Source organism: Augochlora pura, chromosome 4 (genome assembly GCF_028453695.1).
Source record: "Augochlora pura isolate Apur16 chromosome 4, APUR_v2.2.1, whole genome shotgun sequence".
Taxonomy (NCBI): domain Eukaryota; kingdom Metazoa; phylum Arthropoda; class Insecta; order Hymenoptera; family Halictidae; genus Augochlora; species Augochlora pura.
Window position 1 is genome coordinate 12088694 of NC_135775.1, and position 21845 is coordinate 12110538.

The 21845-nt window shown below is 39.0% G+C and overlaps 1 protein-coding gene across 6 annotated transcripts in view; it reads right to left on the minus strand.

Annotated features, from left to right (window-relative positions):
• LOC144468284 (1-phosphatidylinositol 4,5-bisphosphate phosphodiesterase) overlaps window positions 1–21845 on the minus strand; it is a 31732-nt gene that overhangs the window by 3854 nt on the left and 6033 nt on the right. For 3 of the 6 annotated variants that reach the window (XM_078177641.1, XM_078177636.1, XM_078177637.1), the window contains exons 2-16: window positions 15078–15132; window positions 9788–10016; window positions 8258–8317; window positions 7101–7238; window positions 6789–6868; window positions 5646–5781; window positions 4947–5047; window positions 4702–4868; window positions 3457–3667; window positions 2981–3239; window positions 2459–2659; window positions 2161–2365; window positions 1462–1619; window positions 1182–1388; window positions 222–594 (exon numbers count right to left, since the gene is read on the minus strand). In XM_078177641.1, coding sequence (XP_078033767.1) covers window positions 222–594; window positions 1182–1388; window positions 1462–1619; window positions 2161–2365; window positions 2459–2659; window positions 2981–3239; window positions 3457–3667; window positions 4702–4868; window positions 4947–5047; window positions 5646–5781; window positions 6789–6868; window positions 7101–7238; window positions 8258–8317; window positions 9788–9958 — 2467 coding nt within the window. In that variant the 5' untranslated portion in view covers window positions 9959–10016; window positions 15078–15132. Of the gene's footprint in view, window positions 1–221; window positions 595–1181; window positions 1389–1461; window positions 1620–2160; window positions 2366–2458; window positions 2660–2980; window positions 3240–3456; window positions 3668–4701; window positions 4869–4946; window positions 5048–5645; window positions 5782–6788; window positions 6869–7100; window positions 7239–8257; window positions 8318–9787; window positions 10017–15077; window positions 15133–19635; window positions 19657–21845 lie in introns of those variants that run through there. The other 3 variants (XM_078177638.1, XM_078177640.1, XM_078177639.1) reach the window with 3 other exon arrangements.

Here is a 21845-nt window from a genome sequence, read left to right on the forward strand (position 1 = left end):
TATAAATTCAGTCGAAAGAAATAATCGATCTGCATAAGCTTATCGTTAAACTATTGATCTATACGCGGAACAAAAACCTGCAGTGTAAATTGCGAGAAACATGAGTCACACAGATGTTTACTCTGTTTCTTCAGACACTTAAATCGAAAGTCATACTATTATTTAAATAGAAATTCATTGTCTTTGTTCAACTTAACGATTTATTTATAACGTGTACGGACCTTCGTAACCATCAGGCACGTAGATCTTGTTCTCGATGTTACAGAACAGCATAGGCAGAGACATCGGGAAGTTCGCCTCTGTTCTCAGAGATATGTGCCGGTAACCTGATTGTAGACCGTCTAGAGGGACGATCCGCTGGCCCAGAAGCTTTCCGTTCGACTCGTCGTAAACCGCGAATCGCAATGCTGCCAGATCCGGCAGAACCACTTTTCGGAATAGAAAGGGTTCTTCATTGTAAACGGGATTCAGGCCGTTCGCTGGTACCACCCTAGTTCGAAACTCTTTGCGGATCGTGTCTGTAGGTAGACCGTACATCTCTACTTCCACGTACGTGCTGACTTTCTTATCAGACAAGAATTGGCCTGCTATTACCTGCTCCGTCGAACAAAACATTCGTAATCAATGCACACAAATACATATATTACCATTACTTATAGGCATGAATTGCGTAACAAATATTCTCCAAGAAAAACTTCTGGTTTACTTTTAAAATATTTTCCATTCTATATAAGCTTTTTATCGTGTACACATGAAGCTGAGTGTGTTTACTTATATAACGGTTACATTTTTAGCAATAAATTATTATATTATTCATAGTAATCGAAGAAATTACAATAATAAGTCAGACTCTTCGTGAATATTTTATTTTTATTATTTTGAAACGAAGGTAAACAAAGACAATACAAGAACCAAAAATTGTCTGGTCCTATTAGGAAAATGATTAAATACGAATAAGTGTTAATCGTCATAGCATGAAAGAAGCGGTAATGCAAGGGGTTAAGAATCGTCATACACTCTAGTAATATAAAGGACACTTTAACCCTTATTGGAATAATCTTCCAGTGGAAGAAATGACTTGTCGTTATTCTGACTTTTACAAAATAATCTGCAAAATTTGCACGATGATCAGAAGTTTACTTGCGAATCGATGTTGGCCTTTTACATTTCTTATGAAATACCTGAACCCTGCATTGGGTGGCGATTACGCCATCCACTGGGCAGTCCGCGAAAGGATCGAAGCTTCGATCAGCCCTTCTCATGAAGTCCGGCTTCAGAAGGTATCCGGACGATCCGTTGTACTCGAACTTTCCTTGGTTCAGTTGCATTGGCAGATCCGCGGTTTGAAAATTCAATGACACCATTTGACATCCAGCGTTCCAGAAGACCTGTTTCCGATTATCGATCGTTAAACGAAAACGTTCCCAGTGGTTCCTCCGGGTTTGACCTATCCAGAATTACCTGTGGCATGTAATTCGATGAGTCTGCCCGAGTGCCCTTCGGATAAATCCGACTCATTTGCCGCTTGTTGTAATTGACGAACTCGATGGCTTGGGTTTTCAGGTAATTCAGGCCAGCAGTTTCGGCGAAGGAAGACATATTGTGATGAATGTTCTTCTCTGCAAATGAAACGAACCGTCAATTCATTTATTCGTAACCGGGTGTATCCAGTATTGCGTCAATTTGGGGGTATCGTCGCTAGTGCCACTAATTTTACTTATAGCATAAATAAACGTTATTGGGAGGAATGGTAGACTAGATTTGATATATTTGTGACATGAATATAAAATACAAAACAATTTTAAGAGAATCATTACTGCCAATTTAATCAACTTCTTAAAAAATGATAGACAATCGTAGAAAAATGTACGTATACAGATAAATGCAATGTAAATGGAAATACATTGTTCAAATTTTGATTATATGTCCAGATAAAGAACTTGAATAACGCAATCATTTTATTAGCATTCTTGCAAACATTTTATATATATTCTCTAGCAAACTAGCTCAATCATCTCAATGAAACTGAAATCGTTTCGTGCAATTTTGAAGAAGTTGTTTCGTTTTAAAACGTGTCGACCTTTAGCTTGCAATCGGTGCAGAAAATGCTATTTCGTATCAACCGCAGTCTGGTGATCATTATGACAAATTGACTATTACGTTCGGCAACGTCGAAACCCGGGAACTTAATAGGTTGGGCGTAGTTGACCATGGACGAGAGCCACGGGTGGACGTTCGTGGTGCTTCCGGTGTACGGTTGAACCACTGCCAACTCTAAGCTGTCGCCTAATACCGGTGCAGAGCCAGCCTGCGGTTGGTTGGTGGTGGTCGACGCGACGACAGCTTCGGGCACAGCTACTTCTTCCTAGGGAACACGAGAAGTTTCGTGAAACACAACGTCGCCGTGTTGGACACTGGACAACGGAAATTAGGTGATCATGCTCGCTACGAGGGTTACCTTTACCGATTGTTGCTCGACTACCGCCGCGACCACTGGCGGAGCACTCGCGTCCTCTTTCACCTCGTCCTCGATCACGAACTGGCCCTGCCAGAACAGCTCCAGCTCGTGCTTCTCCACTTCTGGTTTCAGGCGTTTGTTCTTGATCAGGATTTTGCGCTTTAGCATACTCGGGGGTGGTAGAGGCACGCCAGGCTCCAGCTGTCGTTATGGAAACGCAATATCGGCACGCGTTAGCGGTTGTGTTTGTTGTCGGGAGTTCTCGTTTATCATTGTTTAGAAAGTTTAATCTAATCGCGGCGGAGGTAGTGCATGTTGAGCTGCCGGAGATAAGGGCTCCGATAACAATGTAGCGCTGTGTTTACCGATCAGAATCTGGACTCCGATTGACGCAGCCGGTTCTCTTGTTATCGAAGCTCCCGATCGAGGCACGTCAAAACATTCGCCGGTGAGCAAGCATTGTCCGTGGAATTTTCTGCCGTCAACCGAGTAGAATAACACCGATAACGAATGGGAACTTACAGGGTAATCTTTGAGGGGTTCCTTCAGCAACAAGTCTCCTAGAATCTCGTCGCAGTATTTGGCTAATTTGTACTGTTGCTTCTTGCTGCAGTGGTTCTCGAAGCTGAGGATGACAGGGTATTCGGACGTAACGAACGCGGTGTCTCTCACCGCGTATATCACGTCCTTGAACAGAATGTCTGTACACATGGCTTTGCCGTGGGTGATGATTGGCTCTTCGTCTTCTCCTTTGCCATCCCAGCAGTCCAACTCCACGCATCTTTTAGTGATAATATTGTCAACTATTAGGTTCGAGGTAGATACAGGCTACTAATGATGAAAAACAAAGGATCAGTTTGTCTAAAACGGAACAACTGGTCAGTCACGAAATAGGATCAATGGTACACATTTTGCGGTGTTGGAAATCTACATCACTGTTGATGTAACCGTATTTTTGGATCCTCTGACTCACTGATAGATAGTTTACACCCACGTACCTACAACCAGCTAGTAACACCTGTCGGTACATCTCAACGCTGCTCCTGCCGCCAAATTGCCTGCCGCTCAAGTAGGTGTTGTGGCTCGAGTTGATGTAATAGTGCGCTAGTGATTGGTCCATGTCCATATAGACGTCCAGTCTATCCAAGAACACGGGCGCGTTCTCATCGGACATCAGGTACCTTATGAAACCATCCTTCGTCATCGTTTCTGGAAAGATGCGATTGCTTCTAAAAGGATGTCGTTTTCGAGGTACAAAGAGCAGCCTAAGTTTAAGAAGTTATACCGGTTTGGTCACAACAGAAGAATCAGCTTTGAAAGTTTGCGGTCGTGTTTCACTAGGCTGAACAAAAGGTGTCACAAACAACTTTTGGAACATTGTCAGAAGTTACGATTCTTCAGGTCTAAAATGATATGACTTTTTAAGCTGTCGAACCGGTACGGCAAATAAGGCCAGACAAAATTTGAAATTTGTGGAATAGTCTCATTGTTGGTAATAAAAGTTTTTCCGGATGATAAAGATGACACAATTCCACATGCGGTTTAAGATAGACTGCAAACTAATCACAAGACAGATGATGTTGGAGAGTCGAGTGGCTCCTCGAACAAATGATGCATTCCGGTGATTAAGCTATCTTTAGATCTGTTTCAATTGCACACAGAATTCGATCGCGAATCTTTATACACATTTCAACCTCCATAGATTGTCATCTGGCGGAGAAAATAAAATTCAAATCGAGTTCGTTAAGATACACGTGTCTCGAACAGTTGCGCGTGGTACTAATGCATAGAAATCCGTATTCTTGTTGTGATCGTATGACATAGAATTTCATCGGAAAAGCAGTTTCTGAATAGTGGTTAGAATTTCGAAATAACGCGCGTTTCGTTGAATCGTCGACGCTTTCTGATTCGTATCTCGATTCTACATTTGCGTTTCCGAAGGAGAGCGCCGAATATCGAGTCGCATTTATTTTATAAGTGAAATAAAACGCGGAAAAGTGAATTTGGATCTCGAATACTGGTTTAACCCTCTCAAGCCAAGGGGAACGCTATTCGGAACAGGGAGTACAATGCATTCTGCTTTCGTTGCTTGATCTCCGTTGAATGGGCCGGCGGACAATGCTTCCATTTTATATTTTATTGCGACGCACGGAATATATTCCCCGGAATATTCGCTGTTGGCAACGGCCGTTCGCCCGGTGCCCTGAAAACCGGTACGGAAACCCTGGCAATGGAATTCTTACTTTGATTACGTGCCGTCTCGTTCTGTTCATAGTCCTTTATGATTTCTATGGCCCTCTTCTCGTCGTACAGCGGATAGAGGATCTCGTTCAACGTAGGATCCCGTTGCTTCTCGTTCAGGAACGTGACCAGTTTCTCTAGATTGATCGTGTCTGCTTTGCCTTCGGTGCTGGAATCCCACCAAGCAAACGAACGATCGTTATCATCGAACGACCCATCCACCCTTATCGGCGCGCCCTGTACTCACATGGACTGGAACAGCTCTTCGATGTCGTTCCTCGGACAGATTTTGTGGTAAAGCGCGTAGAACACGTCGAAAGTGAAGTCATTCGGCTCGATCACGTCGTTCTGGAAATTTCGAATTTTTATTTCATTTATGGATTTCACGAACTATCGTAAAACTAATAATCTGTTTGACAAGAATCGAATAAGCATTTATAAAATGGTTGTAGCAATCAAAGAATTGAAACTAGGAAATAATAACATGATCGTAGTCTGATAATAGCAAGGTCACCTCCTATTCAATTATAAAATAGTCGTATCTCGAATGTTATTTATTACGTTTTTTCTAATTCTCAGCTAACTAAAAAATTGTTAAAAATTTTCAATGCTTATCCATAAAGTGACTGTCGACCTTTATGCTAGTTTTATTCTCGCGATAGATTTTATAAAAATTAGAATATAAAGAAAGATCCTACTACTAGTTGAAAAATTCTTTATTGAATTCTAAGACATATCTCTTGCTTTCTATTAATATGCGTATAATAAACATGGATTTGAAGTCTATAGTTTGTTTGGCCAATTAAATGTGACTATTATTAATACATGTATCGCTAATATAAATTTTTAAGCTGTTAAATAGCAATTCGTTTTGTGCTTCGTGTAATGTCTGCCACCTTCCGGTGAGAGACACTGTGCATATTTGCTGGAATGAATGTTTGCGCACCTTCCCACTGGGTAGGCCTAATTCAGCGAGGCACTGATAGACGAGCTTTTCCGTTTTCCCAGACGCGAAAGTTCTCGCGACCACTTTCACTGGAACTTTTGCATTCGGGTCGACCAACATTCTCAGCCGCATCCAACTAAAACATCGCAAAAACCGTGCATAATTTTTAACAATAAAAAAGGATAAACCATGGAACTTTCCCGCCATCGCAGTGAAACGGCCGTCCGATCGACGAGATCGCGGAGTCACGACGCCCAAGCGACCACCAATAAAAAGTTTCACGGTCCTGTTTACGCTCTTCGGCAAGTTTTGCGGTGAACTGTGTGAAGAGAAACTTCCGGCAATGCTCTAGAATCCCGTACGAGGTGTGTAAACCCGTGTACGGTTTTTTGTTCCCAAGAGTCAACTGTTCTAATAGAGTCCACAAATACAGCAATCAAAAGTTCTAAAACTCTTCTTTCCTTAATAGATATTCTCAAAAAGTTGTAGCTACTTTTCACAAATCTAAAGACATTTATTATCGTTGCATATTATCGGAAAAATTCGATCGACATAGAACATCTCAACAAAGGAACGTAATTCAAGCTTCACAACCCTATTTTTAAGAAAATTATTTAAAGAATTGTTTGAGATAACAGCGAAACGAGAATAAAAAGAAAGGAAAGCGACAGAAGAATAATTTTAACAACTACCATTTGTATAAGTAATCTAAAAATTACATGCATTTACGATAACAATTGCATCTAAAATAAAACAGAAAGTTTGGAAGGTTTCACATTGAGCTCATAGGAATTATTATAGAAAAAATTGAATTATTATTGAGTCCTGCTTCCAGCAATTGGTTCAGGGAGTCGTGACGTTGCTGGCGTAAATGACACCGAAACAGACGTGTGTAAATTAAAGACGTTCTCTTTTGAGATGAAACGATTAATCGATACATGCGGATGTGGGAATAAGGGCGCGTTCGACTTTCTCGTTGTAGATTATGGACCACATGCGGCGTCAAACAATTTGACGTCTGTAAGAGCAAGCGGGGACGCGGTGCGCCGATCGGACGACGTTTCTGTCTAATTATTTCACGCAAACATTAGGTCAGCGTAGGCGTGTGTGTACGTGTGCGAGTAATTGCATCAGTAAACTCACTGTTTCTTCAAGCACGTGAGCGGGCAAACGTTGTTGGCTTTCACGTTGTGCGTAATCGATCGTATGCCATCCAGCCATATCTGTCATAGGACACAGCAAACACGTGGACTTTATTGATTATCTTATTAATCGCTTAGCCAATGAACTGAAGCATTTCTCTATGTTTCATCGGTGCGGTTTTTACGAATGAAGAACGAGCGGAGACCGGTTTCGCTTAAGAAGCCTCCGGTATAATCTACGACCCCCATCCCGTTTATCAATTTTCCAGGAGATAGATCAAACAAGGGATGATTATATAACGGGTGGACTTGCCTTTGCCGTAGCCAGATCCGGACAGACGACGTGCTGGTAATTAATATTGGTATAATCTGCGCCTGAGCAGATGGTTAAACTTTTCTCGTCCAGTTGCGCGCCATGCTTGATTAGCAGCTTGTCGAGCAGCTTCAGGTCCTGAATGAAATTAGAAAATCTCGTTCAAAGACCAGCTCGCTATGTGCCCTTTAACGAAAACAGCTACCTCTTCTACAATAAGAGATGTTTGTCATTGTGACCGTAAGACACGTAACAAAATTATTTATAACTTTTATGATTTTGTATATATTAGTTTAAGATATTGTTCATCTTAAATTGTGCTGTTGCATTGCTTGAAATCTAACGAATGGCTGAAGCTAATTCTTAATCCTCTGTAGTCAGAATTATTCATACGGTTTCAAAATATCGACATCTAAATGTACATAAAGGAAGAATTTATAATTTCAATAGAAACAAACATATTACGGGGCATGAAATAAAATCGGAAAATTAAAATGTAAAATATTCGCAGTTATAAAAGAGATAGGGCAATACGAAATGCTATATTAAAATGCCATGGTAAATCAGTATTATATGATTTCAAATTTACACCCTAGTTTAATTTTGAAATGTAACTTTCAAGTTTGAATTGTACGTAATTAAATTTTACTAAAATTTGGTTGTATTTTCAGAAGAATTCTACGCAGTACATACTTCTTTTTAACAGTACGGTTAAATATGTTTGCAATTATAAGACAAAATTATTTAAATGAAACTGATGATATTTAATTCTTTTTATAATGCAACATAATTTGCAAAGTCTAGTCAACTTAAGCAATAAAAAACGTCTTATAGACGCAGACATATTCCATCCACGATCGAATCCAAAGCAACGTTTAATTAAAGATCTTTCGTAGCGGATAGTGACGTCGATTGAATTGTCCACTTTGATTCTGTTTATCTCGAACTAAATAAAATAAGCAGTTAAATGTATCCGAGCACGGACTCCGTCAAAGAACTCGTTAACATCTCGAATGGACGATAGACAAACACTTCTCCGTCCGAGTGCAGTGCCAAGGCACACTGTTTCCGTCGGACAGTTTCGAAGTTGCCCGGTGAATATTTTAAACGAACGTTGTCGGCTCGCTCCAGTTGCTGAAAGACAAGGGTTTTCTTACCTTCGGCAAGCCACCAGCACGTATATCGCTCACTTGACACAGCTCTATCACGTCACCGTCCTTTTCATGAAACAGAAATCACGTGCCAAAGAAATGAAACTCTGTATTCCACGATCCTTAACTTAAATATAGTACAAATCAATTCTAACATTCGCGTAAATTCCAGTACATATTTACTTGGCATACGAAGCACAGCTGATGCATCCATTTATTGAAAGTGTTAATTATCGGTGGATACATGTAAAATGTTTCTTCAAGAATTGCTTTTTTATTAGCTTATTGTGTTGCTTTATGAATATTGTATCACTAAAATTAATATTGGCTGTACTAAACTTTTATTTAATTGCACCGGACTGTTTAGTTGCAGCAAACAGAAACTGTAGTTTCGTAGTATGCCAAAAAGAATAACACCATCTTCGTTACATTGAAATGACAATTCCATATTATCCAATTTTGATTATCGATAAACAGAGTGAAGTGCGTAAAATATACCACCAGAGAAACTCGCTTGTTAATAATGGTAAAAAAGGCTCAGACAAAAATTGTTTAATTTTAAGGGTCATATAATGTGATGACATTTCTTTTTGTAGGTGGAAGCGTAGACTTTTTTATTTATATTAGAATAACTCGTAAATAAAGGTTATTCGTGGTTATACAGCTACAGTATCTTACGACAATGTGTAAAGCGTGTTAATACGAAAATGTGAGAAACGATACACTGATTCTCTCATAATTTGGCAGCATTCGCTCGTACATCTCAATTTTGGTCAGTCTATAAATCCAAACTAATACTAAGCGCGAATAATGCAGTGTGTGATTCAATATTTCTTTACATTCATTTATACATTTAAAGTTTGCAAGAGCGATGTCAACGAGACAAATAGAGAATGCGCGTGACTTAACATAGAAATGACAGTTAACCTTGTATAACATTGAATGATCTGCATTTATAGGTCATTGTATTCACCTTGAAAGGCTCTATCAGAATATAGATAAAAAAGATTACATCCATTAAAGAAAAAAAAAACAAGTTGGACCTTTACATCTACTACGCGACTAGACCTACAAAAAATCTATTGACATTGGCAAAATGCAAATGAGTTATTCAGACGGCCTGTTTTAGGTGTTCCATTTTATCCTGAATTAAATGTAAACTAATCGGGTAGTACATTTGTTCAAATTTTTCAATCATCTTTAGTTTGCAGTTTTCTGAGTTACCATTACTTGATTACAATACTGTCAGTCGCTATAAAAGTTGAGAAAGTCGCGATAATGAAAATCCTTTTTATTCAGTTTTTATATCGGTACTGCCGTCAACGGATCGACTCCAACTAAGTTCTTACAAAAGAATGTTCCTGGAGAGGAAAGTTTACGCGAAATATCCTCGAGTTTAATTTATTATTTCCTATTTGTTCTCCAGGATAAAGTTTGGCCCACTTAGCCGCGACCTCGATGCCGGAGATTCAAGATACAACGTTTAAGATGACGGTCTCTTTAAAGTACCGGAGGATAATAGGAAGTTGCACTTACCCTTCCTGTGCTCTGCCAGTAGATGAAGAAGCCATATTCGTCGACCTTGAACGTACACTCAGTCTCCAGTTCCGCGTTGTCCTTTTCCTCTGACCATCGGTCAAACACACACCCGCGACGGAGAGGAAGAGGTACCTCGATCTGCCAGTTGAATTCGAATCTCTTCGTCATCTTCTTTGCACCGGGTGGAACTTCTCAATCGTTAAACGTCTCTGGTTTCGTCTGGATTCTGGACAATCAACAATTTCCTTAAACCTAACAATATAAACTGTTAACAGGTTGCCTATTTTTGATGGCTAAGAAAAGTTTCGCAGTTTCACATTCAACCGAATCTACAGTTCGCTACGTAAGAATTTCGTTAAATAGTGTAAGCAAGGGAATGAACATCAAATACAATAAAACGACGATAATAATTCTCTATTGTCGAAATACGTTCACGTGTAATCGGCTAAATTTTATAAAATCCGTGTGAAGACTGTAATTATTGTAACCGTTCTATTATTCAAAAATTCATGTTACTTTGCTTCACTTGAATAACCGAGTTCGCACTGTACCATGAAAGTGATTTAAAATGTGCTTTAATTTCTGAATCGATTGTTATCGTCTTCATCGTTGGCTCAAGAATAGTTTGGAAACGGCGAGTTTCATTCGACGAAAAATCCGAAATTTCGGTGCTTTTAATTTGAACGGTCTCGTTGAAGTGGGAATCACACAAGTTCTTATCGCGCGCCGGTTCACATTAGCGATTCCAGTGTCGTTCCCCGAGGTTACGAAAATTGGTCGCACGTCGAAGAATACTAAACGATCGCGGCGCGGTTACCGTTTGATGCAGTTCGTTTATTTGGAACGAGCCGTGTTGCACGTAGATTCCTCGCCTCGATCGACTAGCACGCGTCCCTTTAATGGTCTTTCCCGACAGCCCCGATTGAGTATTAACCTCCGGTAGACTGTGGCAAATAGGTGCTTTCGACCCATTTCAACGACATTAGAATCCAATTAAACGTTGATCAGGTTAAACAGAGGGCTCCGACCGTTCACGGTAGCGTTAACTGACTTTCGAAGGGGTTGCTCGCGCAAGATATGTCGTGCCTGCGATGAATCTCTGCCGGTCGGCCTCGTCTTTGAACGGAATCTTAGGCGGGCATCAGTCAATTTTGTTATTGTTGGCTCCGATGCCATGGTCCGCCGTGGGCTTAACACTATTTTCTCAACCTGGATGTCCTCTTCGAGCACGATGTGAACCGTGTTTCCTAATTAAATTCTCTTCCTGCGTCCAGTACCCTTTGTCGCAATGTTTTCTTTCCATTATTTCTGATTTATCTGTCGCTACATCCCATTAATATCATTCTATACGCTAACCTGAACTGAACTACTGTGATGGTATAGTATTTGGGAAAATTTTACTTGAAATGAAAGTAAGAAATAAGTATATATGAAATAAAAATAACATCAATCTATTAAAATAACATGTACCAAAAAGATTTTAGTTGATGAAATGTGTACATTCATTTGTTTTTAGTTAAATTGTTTCACTATAGTGTTATTATTCCCAAAATAATAGACAAGAAAAACTTTGTATTCTCAGAATTCTTTATAGTAATTTGCTTTAAGCAAAACTCTTTTTCCAAAAAGTTCATCCTTAAGAGATTTCTCTTTGGATCCATCTAATATTAGCGAAAAACCAAGAAGAGTTTCAAAATCATCTGAAATAATTGTTTAAAATAATTATAAAGTAAAGTGAAATAAAATATTATTTAAAATAATATTTCAACAAATTTTACTTCGAATGTGAACAGGTTTAGACAATGTACTTGCGATTACTTTGCATTTAATACAATTTCTACGAACAATGGGTTCAAAATGATAAAATCAGATGCGAACCACGATTATGTGTTTAGCAAATATGCTACTGAAAAATGGAGCAATCAAAAATTTGGAGGTGTACATTGAATATTGCAGTTCTTACGAACGCTTCGCATGAACGTGACCAGAAAGCAGATTAGGCGTGCCTAGATTGAAAAGCATACCGTGATAGTTTCTGCAAGTTTACTTGTGAATTACTTGTGTAAATACACTCCGTGAATTATAAAGAAAGTGAAGTTACATGGTGGACCGAAATTCGTGGTACAACCAAACAGAGGGTGATTCTACATGAAAAAATGAAAAACAAATTTGGAAACTATTGTTACGAACTATATAGAAAACAAAATGTTTTCATCGTTTTCGATGTTTGTAAAAACTATCTCGTACGGATAAATCTGCGGTAGAAAAAACAACAAAATTCTTCACAAAGGATGAACAAACTTTAAAATTTTACAGCATTTTGGTTTCTTATTTTTTCATGTAGAACCTACCTCAGCTCGGTTATAGTACGAATTCGATTCCGCCCTATACAGGGTGTCCCGGAAATCGTAGTACAATCGGGCAGGGGATGATTCTACATCAAAAAAGAAGAAAATATTTTGGTATAACATTTTTTTATCCGGTGCTCCGTTTTCGTGATAATCGACTTCAACGTTCGTTCAACTTGTAAACGATTTAATTGACCAATTTGTAGTTTTGTATTTATGTACTAGTTTGCGTCATAAATGTGTACAATGCACGGCCGAACAAGTAATGGTTTTATTGACAATGATTGATTACGTATTCTAACGAAAGTCGCACGAGCTGTAAATAAGCGGAGTATTATTATTTCCATACAGCGATACATTTTATAATTCTGAACGCTTGATAGTCGAGTGTTTACAAATAGGTTGAGTACTAGCTGACAGAAATATTGACGAAACTTCAGAGTGGGATATAAACTAGACTGAACACTGGTCAAGGGTTGTTATTAGAGATCCTCAGATAGAACAGCGAGGCAGATGAGATAGAACAAAGTTCAGAAAGCAGTATTTCTGCAGCTGATGAATCTAAGAGAACAATAATGATCTTCGTCTCACGTAGGATAAAGTCCTTGGCCTATTTTAACTAACATCAATATACCATATCGCACAACGAATTCGATATCAACAAAATGAAAAATCATAAGCATTCGTTCGAAACCACAGGATAATATGATAAAGTGGAAGTACATATTATGGAACACCGCTGAAATATGACCTCTACTGGAAACAGTAGCACAAACAATACGATAAAGAATTGTATTTTTCAACATTGTTCTTCATAACTTTATCCACGCAAATATTGCTATTATGTAAACATCAGTTCTAAAAAAACTGTTTCTTCGAATACGAGTACATATTCCTAAAAAGGAACACACTGTTCTATATTGAGTACTTTAATTTGTTAATTATCTCAACTTATAGAATAGTTGACATCCGTATTATTTTTCATTTATATTAAATAAATATTTTAAAGTTTATTACGTCATCTAGAAACATCAATCTATCGGACAGTAGTGTAAATGTTTAACGATAACACTTTACAGCCTGTAATAAAATCGATGAAAATTCGATATCCCCGAAAAGTGTTACAAATTAGGTATTTTTATCTTAAGTAATCTACAAATCTTTCTGCAGAATATAAATAGTCTACAATCGTTGCAAGAAACTGGGGTCACTCACAGATTTCTATCGTCCTTTAATAAGTTTAACACGTTGAAAATATTGGTGTCCTTAAATTATTTAAATTTTACGAATATTTAAGAATACGAATCGTCGCAAAAATTCGCAGGGATCAACGGAATTCAAAATTCAACGGGCCACTTTAATTTTGAGTATTACTTTATCGGAAAGAGGACACGAATTCCGCATATCTGGAACATTTGTTTGCGAAAATGGTAAGCTATTCGAAGATCCGCAATCCGGCGATGAGATTAGCATAGATATTTGCTAAGAGGGTCGGATGGTTTCGCTGGTTCGAATGGTTGTGTGTTCGGACCGAGGCTGAACAATTGGCTTCTTTCTCGCTTGCGAGGTTGCCTTGGCCAAAGGATCGTAGCTCTCGTGCTCGAGTGATCTCGAACTCGGACTTTCTTCTCCGGTCGAGCGAAACCGAGATTGACCGTCCCCAAGCCATGGAACGATAACAAAGGATCGAAACTCCGGTAGCTGTCGGGGCCGAAATGCGACAGTCCGTTAAAGGCCACTCGAAACGGACGCCTATGCGCGGGTTTTCCCGACGATCGCGGCACGCTTTCGGTTTTTTCGTCCGGTCGATATCGCATCGAAGCGCAAAGGATTTACTGGCATCGTTGCACCGGTTGACCTTTATTCCCTGGCTACAAAGTGGGCCGAACCATAGACAGGGCGGCTAGGAGAAAATAGAACGACGATAGAACACGGTGCTCGCGCCTCTCCGCCCCGGCCACGACGAAAAATAAATAAACCGTCATACTTTCCATTTCTTTTTTTGCCACGGATATGAATGGTTTTTAAGATTCGATACTTTACGATGTTGATCGTGTATCTTCGCGTTGATTAAAATGCCGCGAATGTCTTGATCAGCCGGCTGGAATAGTTGCCGAACCGATGACGCGAATTTCGAGGCCTCAAGGAGACATCATTTTCGCGAACAGCTATCAACCTGACATATTTAGATCAGCTACGACCCCGTGAAAATTAGGAGCCGCTTTTATGGCTTCCGAAAATCTTCGAAACTTAGGGATCGAGCTTGTCCTAAGCTAAGAAGGTAGAATTTCATTTCAGTTTTTTTTGGGTAGGATTAAAAAATTTAGATTATACTGCTTGCTACAATGGGATGACGTCTCCCATTTTTGTTTATTGGATTTGAGATGCATGCGAGGGATAATCAAACGGTTTACACATATTCAAAACATTTTCACGTAAAGTGATATAAAGTACAGTTAACGCAAACAATAATATGTATACAGTGGATCAAACAAGCGAAGCGAGATAACATTCCTTAAACTTGAATCGAAAAACGTGTATTTCGTCAAATATTAGGAAGGTCTGAGTTAGTATTCAAAATTTAAAATATACACGCACGTATCTCTTGAATATGTGTCAGTGATAGACATACCAGTATCGAAGTACATAATTCGATCTATCTGACATTTGAAAAAGAGGTCGTATCGTTTGGTTAAATTTTAAAATGTTATTTTGTTTAAAAGTGTGTTTCGATCCACCGTGTACTGGAATTTTTCGAGTAAGTCGTGTGCACCGCTGGACTGATATTCGAATCCTCAAAAATTGATATTCGCGAAGCTCTCTCGGTTCAGCGTGGAAAATATTTTCGTGAAATTTCCGACGTTCTCGACGCACGTAATCACGTAAGAGGGGAATGCAAATTGACAAGGTGGAAGGTGCAAAGCGTAAAGATCACTTACGACGTTAAGACCGTTTCTTCCTGGCTGGCTTGCACATTTTAGTTCCCCGCTGCACCTGCGGACAGGAAAGATCGAATAATGTGTGTTGGAGCGTGGTCTCGGTGTTCGCGGCATGAGTCAAGGTCTCCACACGTCTATCTATAGCGGGCTCGGTACACAAATCGGATTCACTGAACTTTATGACCAATCTTCGCCAGATATTTCACACGGCTGTCAAACATCGTCCCCTTCCCGCGTCTATCGTCCCGCTTCCGGCCTCGCGGATCCACGCATTTAATCCGACTGAGCTTCGATTTACTGAATCCCCGACACCGTTTCAAAACGTTCGCGGATCCGAATTACAAGCGGACGTTGTTCGGCTCCGTTTGAAATCGCGACCGGTTGCGTTTGATCTTTCCGTTTCGACGAAAACAATCGAGCTGTTCACCCTGACGAGTAGATCATGCCAGGTCTTTCATCGTTATTTCCGTACCACATATGCCGAGCGTGACATTTCCACGATTACTATATCAATCGGAATTATTATTTCTTGGTGACTTTAGTTTATAACGATTTGGGGAATTGCAAATATTCGTTCGTACTGATTCTTCGTTTTACTTTGTTTCAATACTGGAGGCATCAATTCGAAATTTTGTCAGAACTACTAAGATTTTAAAGACTCTTTATTATAAAATTAACGGACGAATATATTTATATAATTTTCCACAGGTGTGCTGTGTAATTTTAAATTGAAAATTTTAAATGAACCAGTTTTGCTATTTCGACAAAATCAAACGTGTAAAAATGGATATTTGACATGAAAGAATCCGGCTAGCTGTATATAATAATGTAAATGGATATGACAGAGTCGTAAAAAAGTGTTTAGAATACTTTTCTGTACAGTGGCTCACGAAGGCATTCGAAGCTGGAATATCTCCGAAATCGAAATAACTTTTTTTGAAGTTCGACTGAATCTCGACTCGGACTAAGTTCAACGAAATGTTCAGTACGCGAATGTTACCGAGACCTACAAAGTGCATTTGCGTTCTAAGCTAAGATAAAACCTAAGTCTGTCATTACTTTTGTCATTCTGAATAACTGCCATATTTTAATTACGTTTTTTTAGGCATAATCTATTAAACGAATCTCTCACATCTTGAAAAAATTCACTTCATTCGTTTGAAAAATTCGATTTTAAACGATGTTCGAATATTTTCGTCAGCCACCGTCCTTCGAATTTTGAGAGGATTAAACGAAATATTTTCAAAATTGATATTCACATAGTTAATGGAGCAGAATATAATTAATGAAATGGTAATGGCATGATGCAACTTTATGTTAGAGAAGTGTCGCAATACCATAACACCGATGACGTGTCTCAGAATTCGCGACTAATGAAGCGCATTTAATTAAATGCTTATCATCGCTGCAAGGCTAGTCATTATTCAGTAAATGGATTTATCGTCCGCGAATGAGAAAGGTCGAGTACCTATCGATGCCGCTATCGCACACGGACGTCCCGGGAGTTATCGAGGCGTTATCTTAATTGACGCAGGAGGAAGTGGGGCCTCGCGAAAGTTGTCTAACTAAGTGCGACGACTTAGCTGAAATATTAATACGCGCGGCATTTTCGCGAGCAGTGTCGGTGTTTGCAGTTTCCTTCAACGTACGGGATTCTCGCCTGGAAACCGGAAACGAGCTTTCGGCCATTAGGCGTCGAGGGTATCGTTCAACGTTCCTGGAGCCTTTGATTCCCATTTCTCGCGGAATCCCTAACCATACCGTGGCAACGCGATGGTGTACGAGCTGCACAAGCTCCGAAAGTAAAGTCGAAAGGAAAACAAAGACGGGAGAAACCTGAGGAATAAGATCGAATGGAAATGGAACGAAAAAATTGCCAGACATTTTCTGAACACCCGAATTCCCGAGTTTTCGGCGGCTAGCCTGGTCTGCCCTCAATCAGAATAAAAGCGCCGGATTCGGCTATAAATCTTTGCCGAGGGTAAGGTCGACGATGAACCGGGTTCTTTCGGGATGGAGTCAGCTGACGGTGCACGGGATCGATTTGGGAGGAAAATTCTGTGTCACTTCCTGCGGAATAATAGTGGTCCTATTTTCTGAATGGCCGCCGCGCCGGTGCACCGTCTGAACGAAATTTCTACTGAATAATTGCTGATCGCTCGCCTGGGTCAGTTTTATTCGTGGATTTATTCGCACGCAGCTGCCTACGAGCTTGGAAGTCGCACTTTTCACCAGTTAAATAAATAAAGCTTGTCGCGTTGACACAATTCTGCAGTTAACTCTGAAGATATTAGAAGCCGCAGCTTCCTGAGAATTATAAACATTAAACATAGTCTTTCTACTGCGTTCAAAATATTTCTTAAAAATTATTAATTTTTTATCTGGGGCAGAAATTGTTTCTTTAAACGATAATATCGATTCAAAGATTTTTTACTGTGAAGACAATTTTTGATAACATTAATTTTTTAAATTAATCTAATCAAAACGTAACATGCATAATTTGTATGAACCATCGTCTTTATCGTAGTTGCAATTGCTAGGAACTTATTAAACGAGCTTTTGTCGCATGAAGCTCGGATTTCATCGCACGCCTTCCAACTTTTTCACCTAATTTAGCGAGGCGAATTCCCAGGGAAGCTCGAAGATGCGCAGATTGAATACTAATCGGCGAATTACTCCGATTTGCCTTGCTAAACCTTCGTATAGAAAAAAGTTAACGTTGTTTGCAGAGCAATTCGGAGGCTCGAAATAGCGGTACGAACCGAGGACACGTTTTTTACCCTGCACGGGACACTAAGAAACAAGTGATTCTCTAAAGGGTGTTCTTCGCATCATGGAACAGCTAAAATCGTGCTACAATCAGTTTTAATAATACACTAATAATTTGCAGTCCAGAAATTATTGTAGCAATATATCGAACACATTTGATTGAAAATAGACACTTGTGATTACTTCATTAATATTATCATTGTTTATAAACACATTTTTCAAATACTTGTTTTAAATTTACAATATACGCTCAGATAAAAAGGTGAAAAAAACAACAGTTCTTTTACATCTTTTTATTCCAAGTAATAGTAAAATTAAGAAAAATATTTCAGTCATTCTAAATGAACTTTAGACCAGTTTTAAAAGAGTTATACCATTTTAAATATGTTGACCGATTTTTGTAATCCGCTGTGGCAATAACTGTCTACTGTTCCCAATTCTGAACAGTCGGGTGACATCAGTCAGGAATTATTGTAATGAGGCGAATAAACATTATGGCGAAAGATATTCGTCTAAAAACAAGTTTGGATATTCGTAAGTAGTGAAACAGTGAATCATTGTCGGACCGCAACGTCATTTGGTATTCCGAAATAACATTCACGAATTTTCAAACGCAATTACCTCGAAAACAAAATATCATATTTTTATGTTATGTTTGTCAAGTATTGTTTTTTTGTGTAGTATGATTGTTTTAGAAACACCCTGTACGAAGTTGTCCGACAGTTGTTGAACGACAATTACAGCGAACGCGGCACTCTATTGTAGCATATTGGATATCGAATTATGCCGGGCAGAGTGATTCTCTATTGTTTAGTGTGCATTCTTGGAATTCGCAGGAGACAAGTTGGTGATAATTGGTACAATAGTTCGAATCTGTTCAGTTCTATAGAATAGCTGACAGAAGTACTCAGTTCCAATCGTGTAGAAAATCTCGTGATTCGACTTACACTTAGCAACGTTGTTTTACATGCAAAATTAAGCCGAGATTATTTCCTTTCTTAATACTTTGTTCCGGAACAGCCCGAGTTAAATTTGTCAGAATTTCTTGCTTAACGCGTTCGTCCATGACTTAGCGTTTCCACTTTTTCTGTCTGCTAATGGCTGACGACCAATCCTCGCAGTTAATTATTCTCGGAACGTGAGCCTTTTTTTATTTACGCACAAATCCAACGAGAGCTATAAAACTGCGCGTGTATTTACACGAAGTTTCATAATTGTCTATTTATGGCGCACTGGAGTTTCACGGCTTGCAGAAGCATATTTTTACATCGTATGTTTTAAAAATACCCTATACTCATTTGTTACTAGATCAACGCCTTAACAGTTTGACAAAGAAAATTGTAAAAGTACACGTCTGAGGACACGTGTGTAAAAAACGCAATTCTACCTGGCATCATTCACAATATGAACGCGTTTCAAAGGATTCGGAAAGCTTACGATGGTCTGACCTACAGTGATTGATCATCACGATAAATTCCCGTGAAAGAGTTTTTGAAAACATGGCTCAGACCTACCGCGCGATAACGTTTCTGTATACTTTCAACACGTTTCGACACGCAACTGACGCGTGTCTAAACAATGTTCAGTGCTTGAAAAATTAGGGTCATCCTGGTATACATGAAAATGTCGTTAGAATACAAGAAGAGTAAAATAACGAGCTGCATAGTGTCCAAAATATTCGCTCATATTTCAGAGTAAACGATCTCGGAGAAGAAACTTCGTACAACAAATAGATGCTACACGATTTCGATTCATGTTCTCATCATGTTTTCATGTAGAGCGATTTTACCTGATTTTCTTCTGCGTCTCGATCTCGGAAACACCTTATCCTGATAATTCGGGCTCGGTGTCGTGTAAACAGAGGAAACGTTACGAAAATAATGTAGGAAAGCGTGTCTCGTGCCGGCGGCTGCTCCATTGGCACAGTGCACAACGATTCTGGCATCTGACACTGAACGATTCCACGAGGATGCTCACCGGTTGACGGCGCCTCCTCGTTATGTGCTCTGGCCTCTTCTTTACGGCGGCCGTGTGACAAGTTGTATGTATTTTGGTCGTGAAAGCGGAAGAACGCGGCGTGTCGTAAAGGCGTCTCTGATAATCTGCGGGATGCAGGCCGGCCATTGACTCCACCGTAAAACCTTTTGACAAGGGATTTCCTTAACGGTGACGTTAGACCTCGTTAAAAAGTTTTGTAGACCGTCTAGTAGACGGCCGTGTTCGTACGACACCGCGCGGACGTAAGACACTCAGATGATGAAAACTGCGGAGGTGTCAGGTTTGCCCAGACGCGCCGTTGGCTTCCTCGTTTATCCGTGTTTTGACGATTACACGATTATTCTTGGCCAGAAATTATACACCTGTTGTCAGGAAAGTGTCCGATGCATTTGTCGTTCAGTTGAGATGTTGAGACACGCATGTTCTTTCTCATGATGATTGTGCATTTTCCACTCGACTGTTTCATGTCATTTTGTAACTATTTTACAATTATACCGTGGCCTTCGTGCATTTATGTCAAACATCGCAAGAATTTAATGATACTGTTACATCGTTTTCAAACTATTCAAAATGTTAAAAGAATAAATATATTTTTATTTATATTTCTATAAACTGTATTTACCTTATATAAAGCTCCGTAATTTAATCATGACCATTGTGGATGTGACAAATATCTAAAAATTTTCAATCAGAAATCAATCACTTTTCCCGTACTAAATTTATTATACAGAAATTATAAAGATCGACATTTTGCTTAAATGTCATTTACATTTCAATAAAGGTTGAAATTATGGATTCGTCCATTTGACTTTCATAATCTTGTATTAACACATTTTGTGCGGGTCATAGGTCGAGCTCTAAAATCTGCTATTTATAAAACGTTTAATATTTTCAAAACTAACGATAAGATTTTTATATCAATTATTTAACAAAGACATTCAGGGGGATTCAGATACATAATAAAAGTAAAAACAATTAAATTTTTAATTTAATTCTCCCGCATATAATGTGATAATGTAAACGGTAATAAATTCAAATAATACATGTAAAGTTTTTTTTTTCAAGAGATATGGTACGAAGTATCTTATCCTTGTAATAATATAGCAGAATTGAATTGACTGGAAAATAGCAAAACATGAGAAGCAACTTATTTACATAATAAGTCATGATTCATTCAAAAGCAGGTACGAAACATGCTAGGACATGGCAGCGGTTCAATCTTGATTGTGTTTCCATAGACAGCCAACGACTGACACTTTATCTTTATTTTGTAGCGCATATGTGTCACAGGGCTGACATATTGACAGTGGCATTACACCTAATAATCGAACTAAGTGACACATACCAGAGTGGCATAAGGCTATAGCCCGTGGCAATGAATTATGACAAGGCCTAACAAGTAAAATAAATTGCCTCTACCTCTTGCAGGTCTTTCAAGCAGCAAACGACGAAGTAATTTTCCTGAGAGAGTTGAATTATGAACTGTTTTCATTCGTGTGTACATTGTGAAATCTACAAATCTTCCAATGCAATCAACGTTCGATCACAATTGATAATCTTACACATTGAAAAATAAATACGGAGTAGTAGTAAATCTGTTAACATACACTTCAGAATTATCAAAGAGTCGTACTTCGACCGGATTAATTCGAACAAGGAATTTTTACTTCGGAGACACACGCAGTTTTTTCTTTCAATTCACAATATCCTGCCTTATTTTTCATTATGCTTTACTCGTAGTTGGTGTCATAGAAATGTCATTGTGACATTCTATCAAGAAACCCGATGACCTTACAGACATTTTTTTCAACAACGGAACACACGAATCAAAAGAGCAGAAGAACTTTATTGAACTTTGTTCACGTTGTTAGTTTATTATCATTTGCATGAAGGAACTATGGAAAGTAAACGTGATAACGATGAGTTTATGGTTTACCGTGCGAGAGATGATGGATCCTGGCACGTTGATCGCCTATGGTGCTCGGTTTAATATAAATAGAA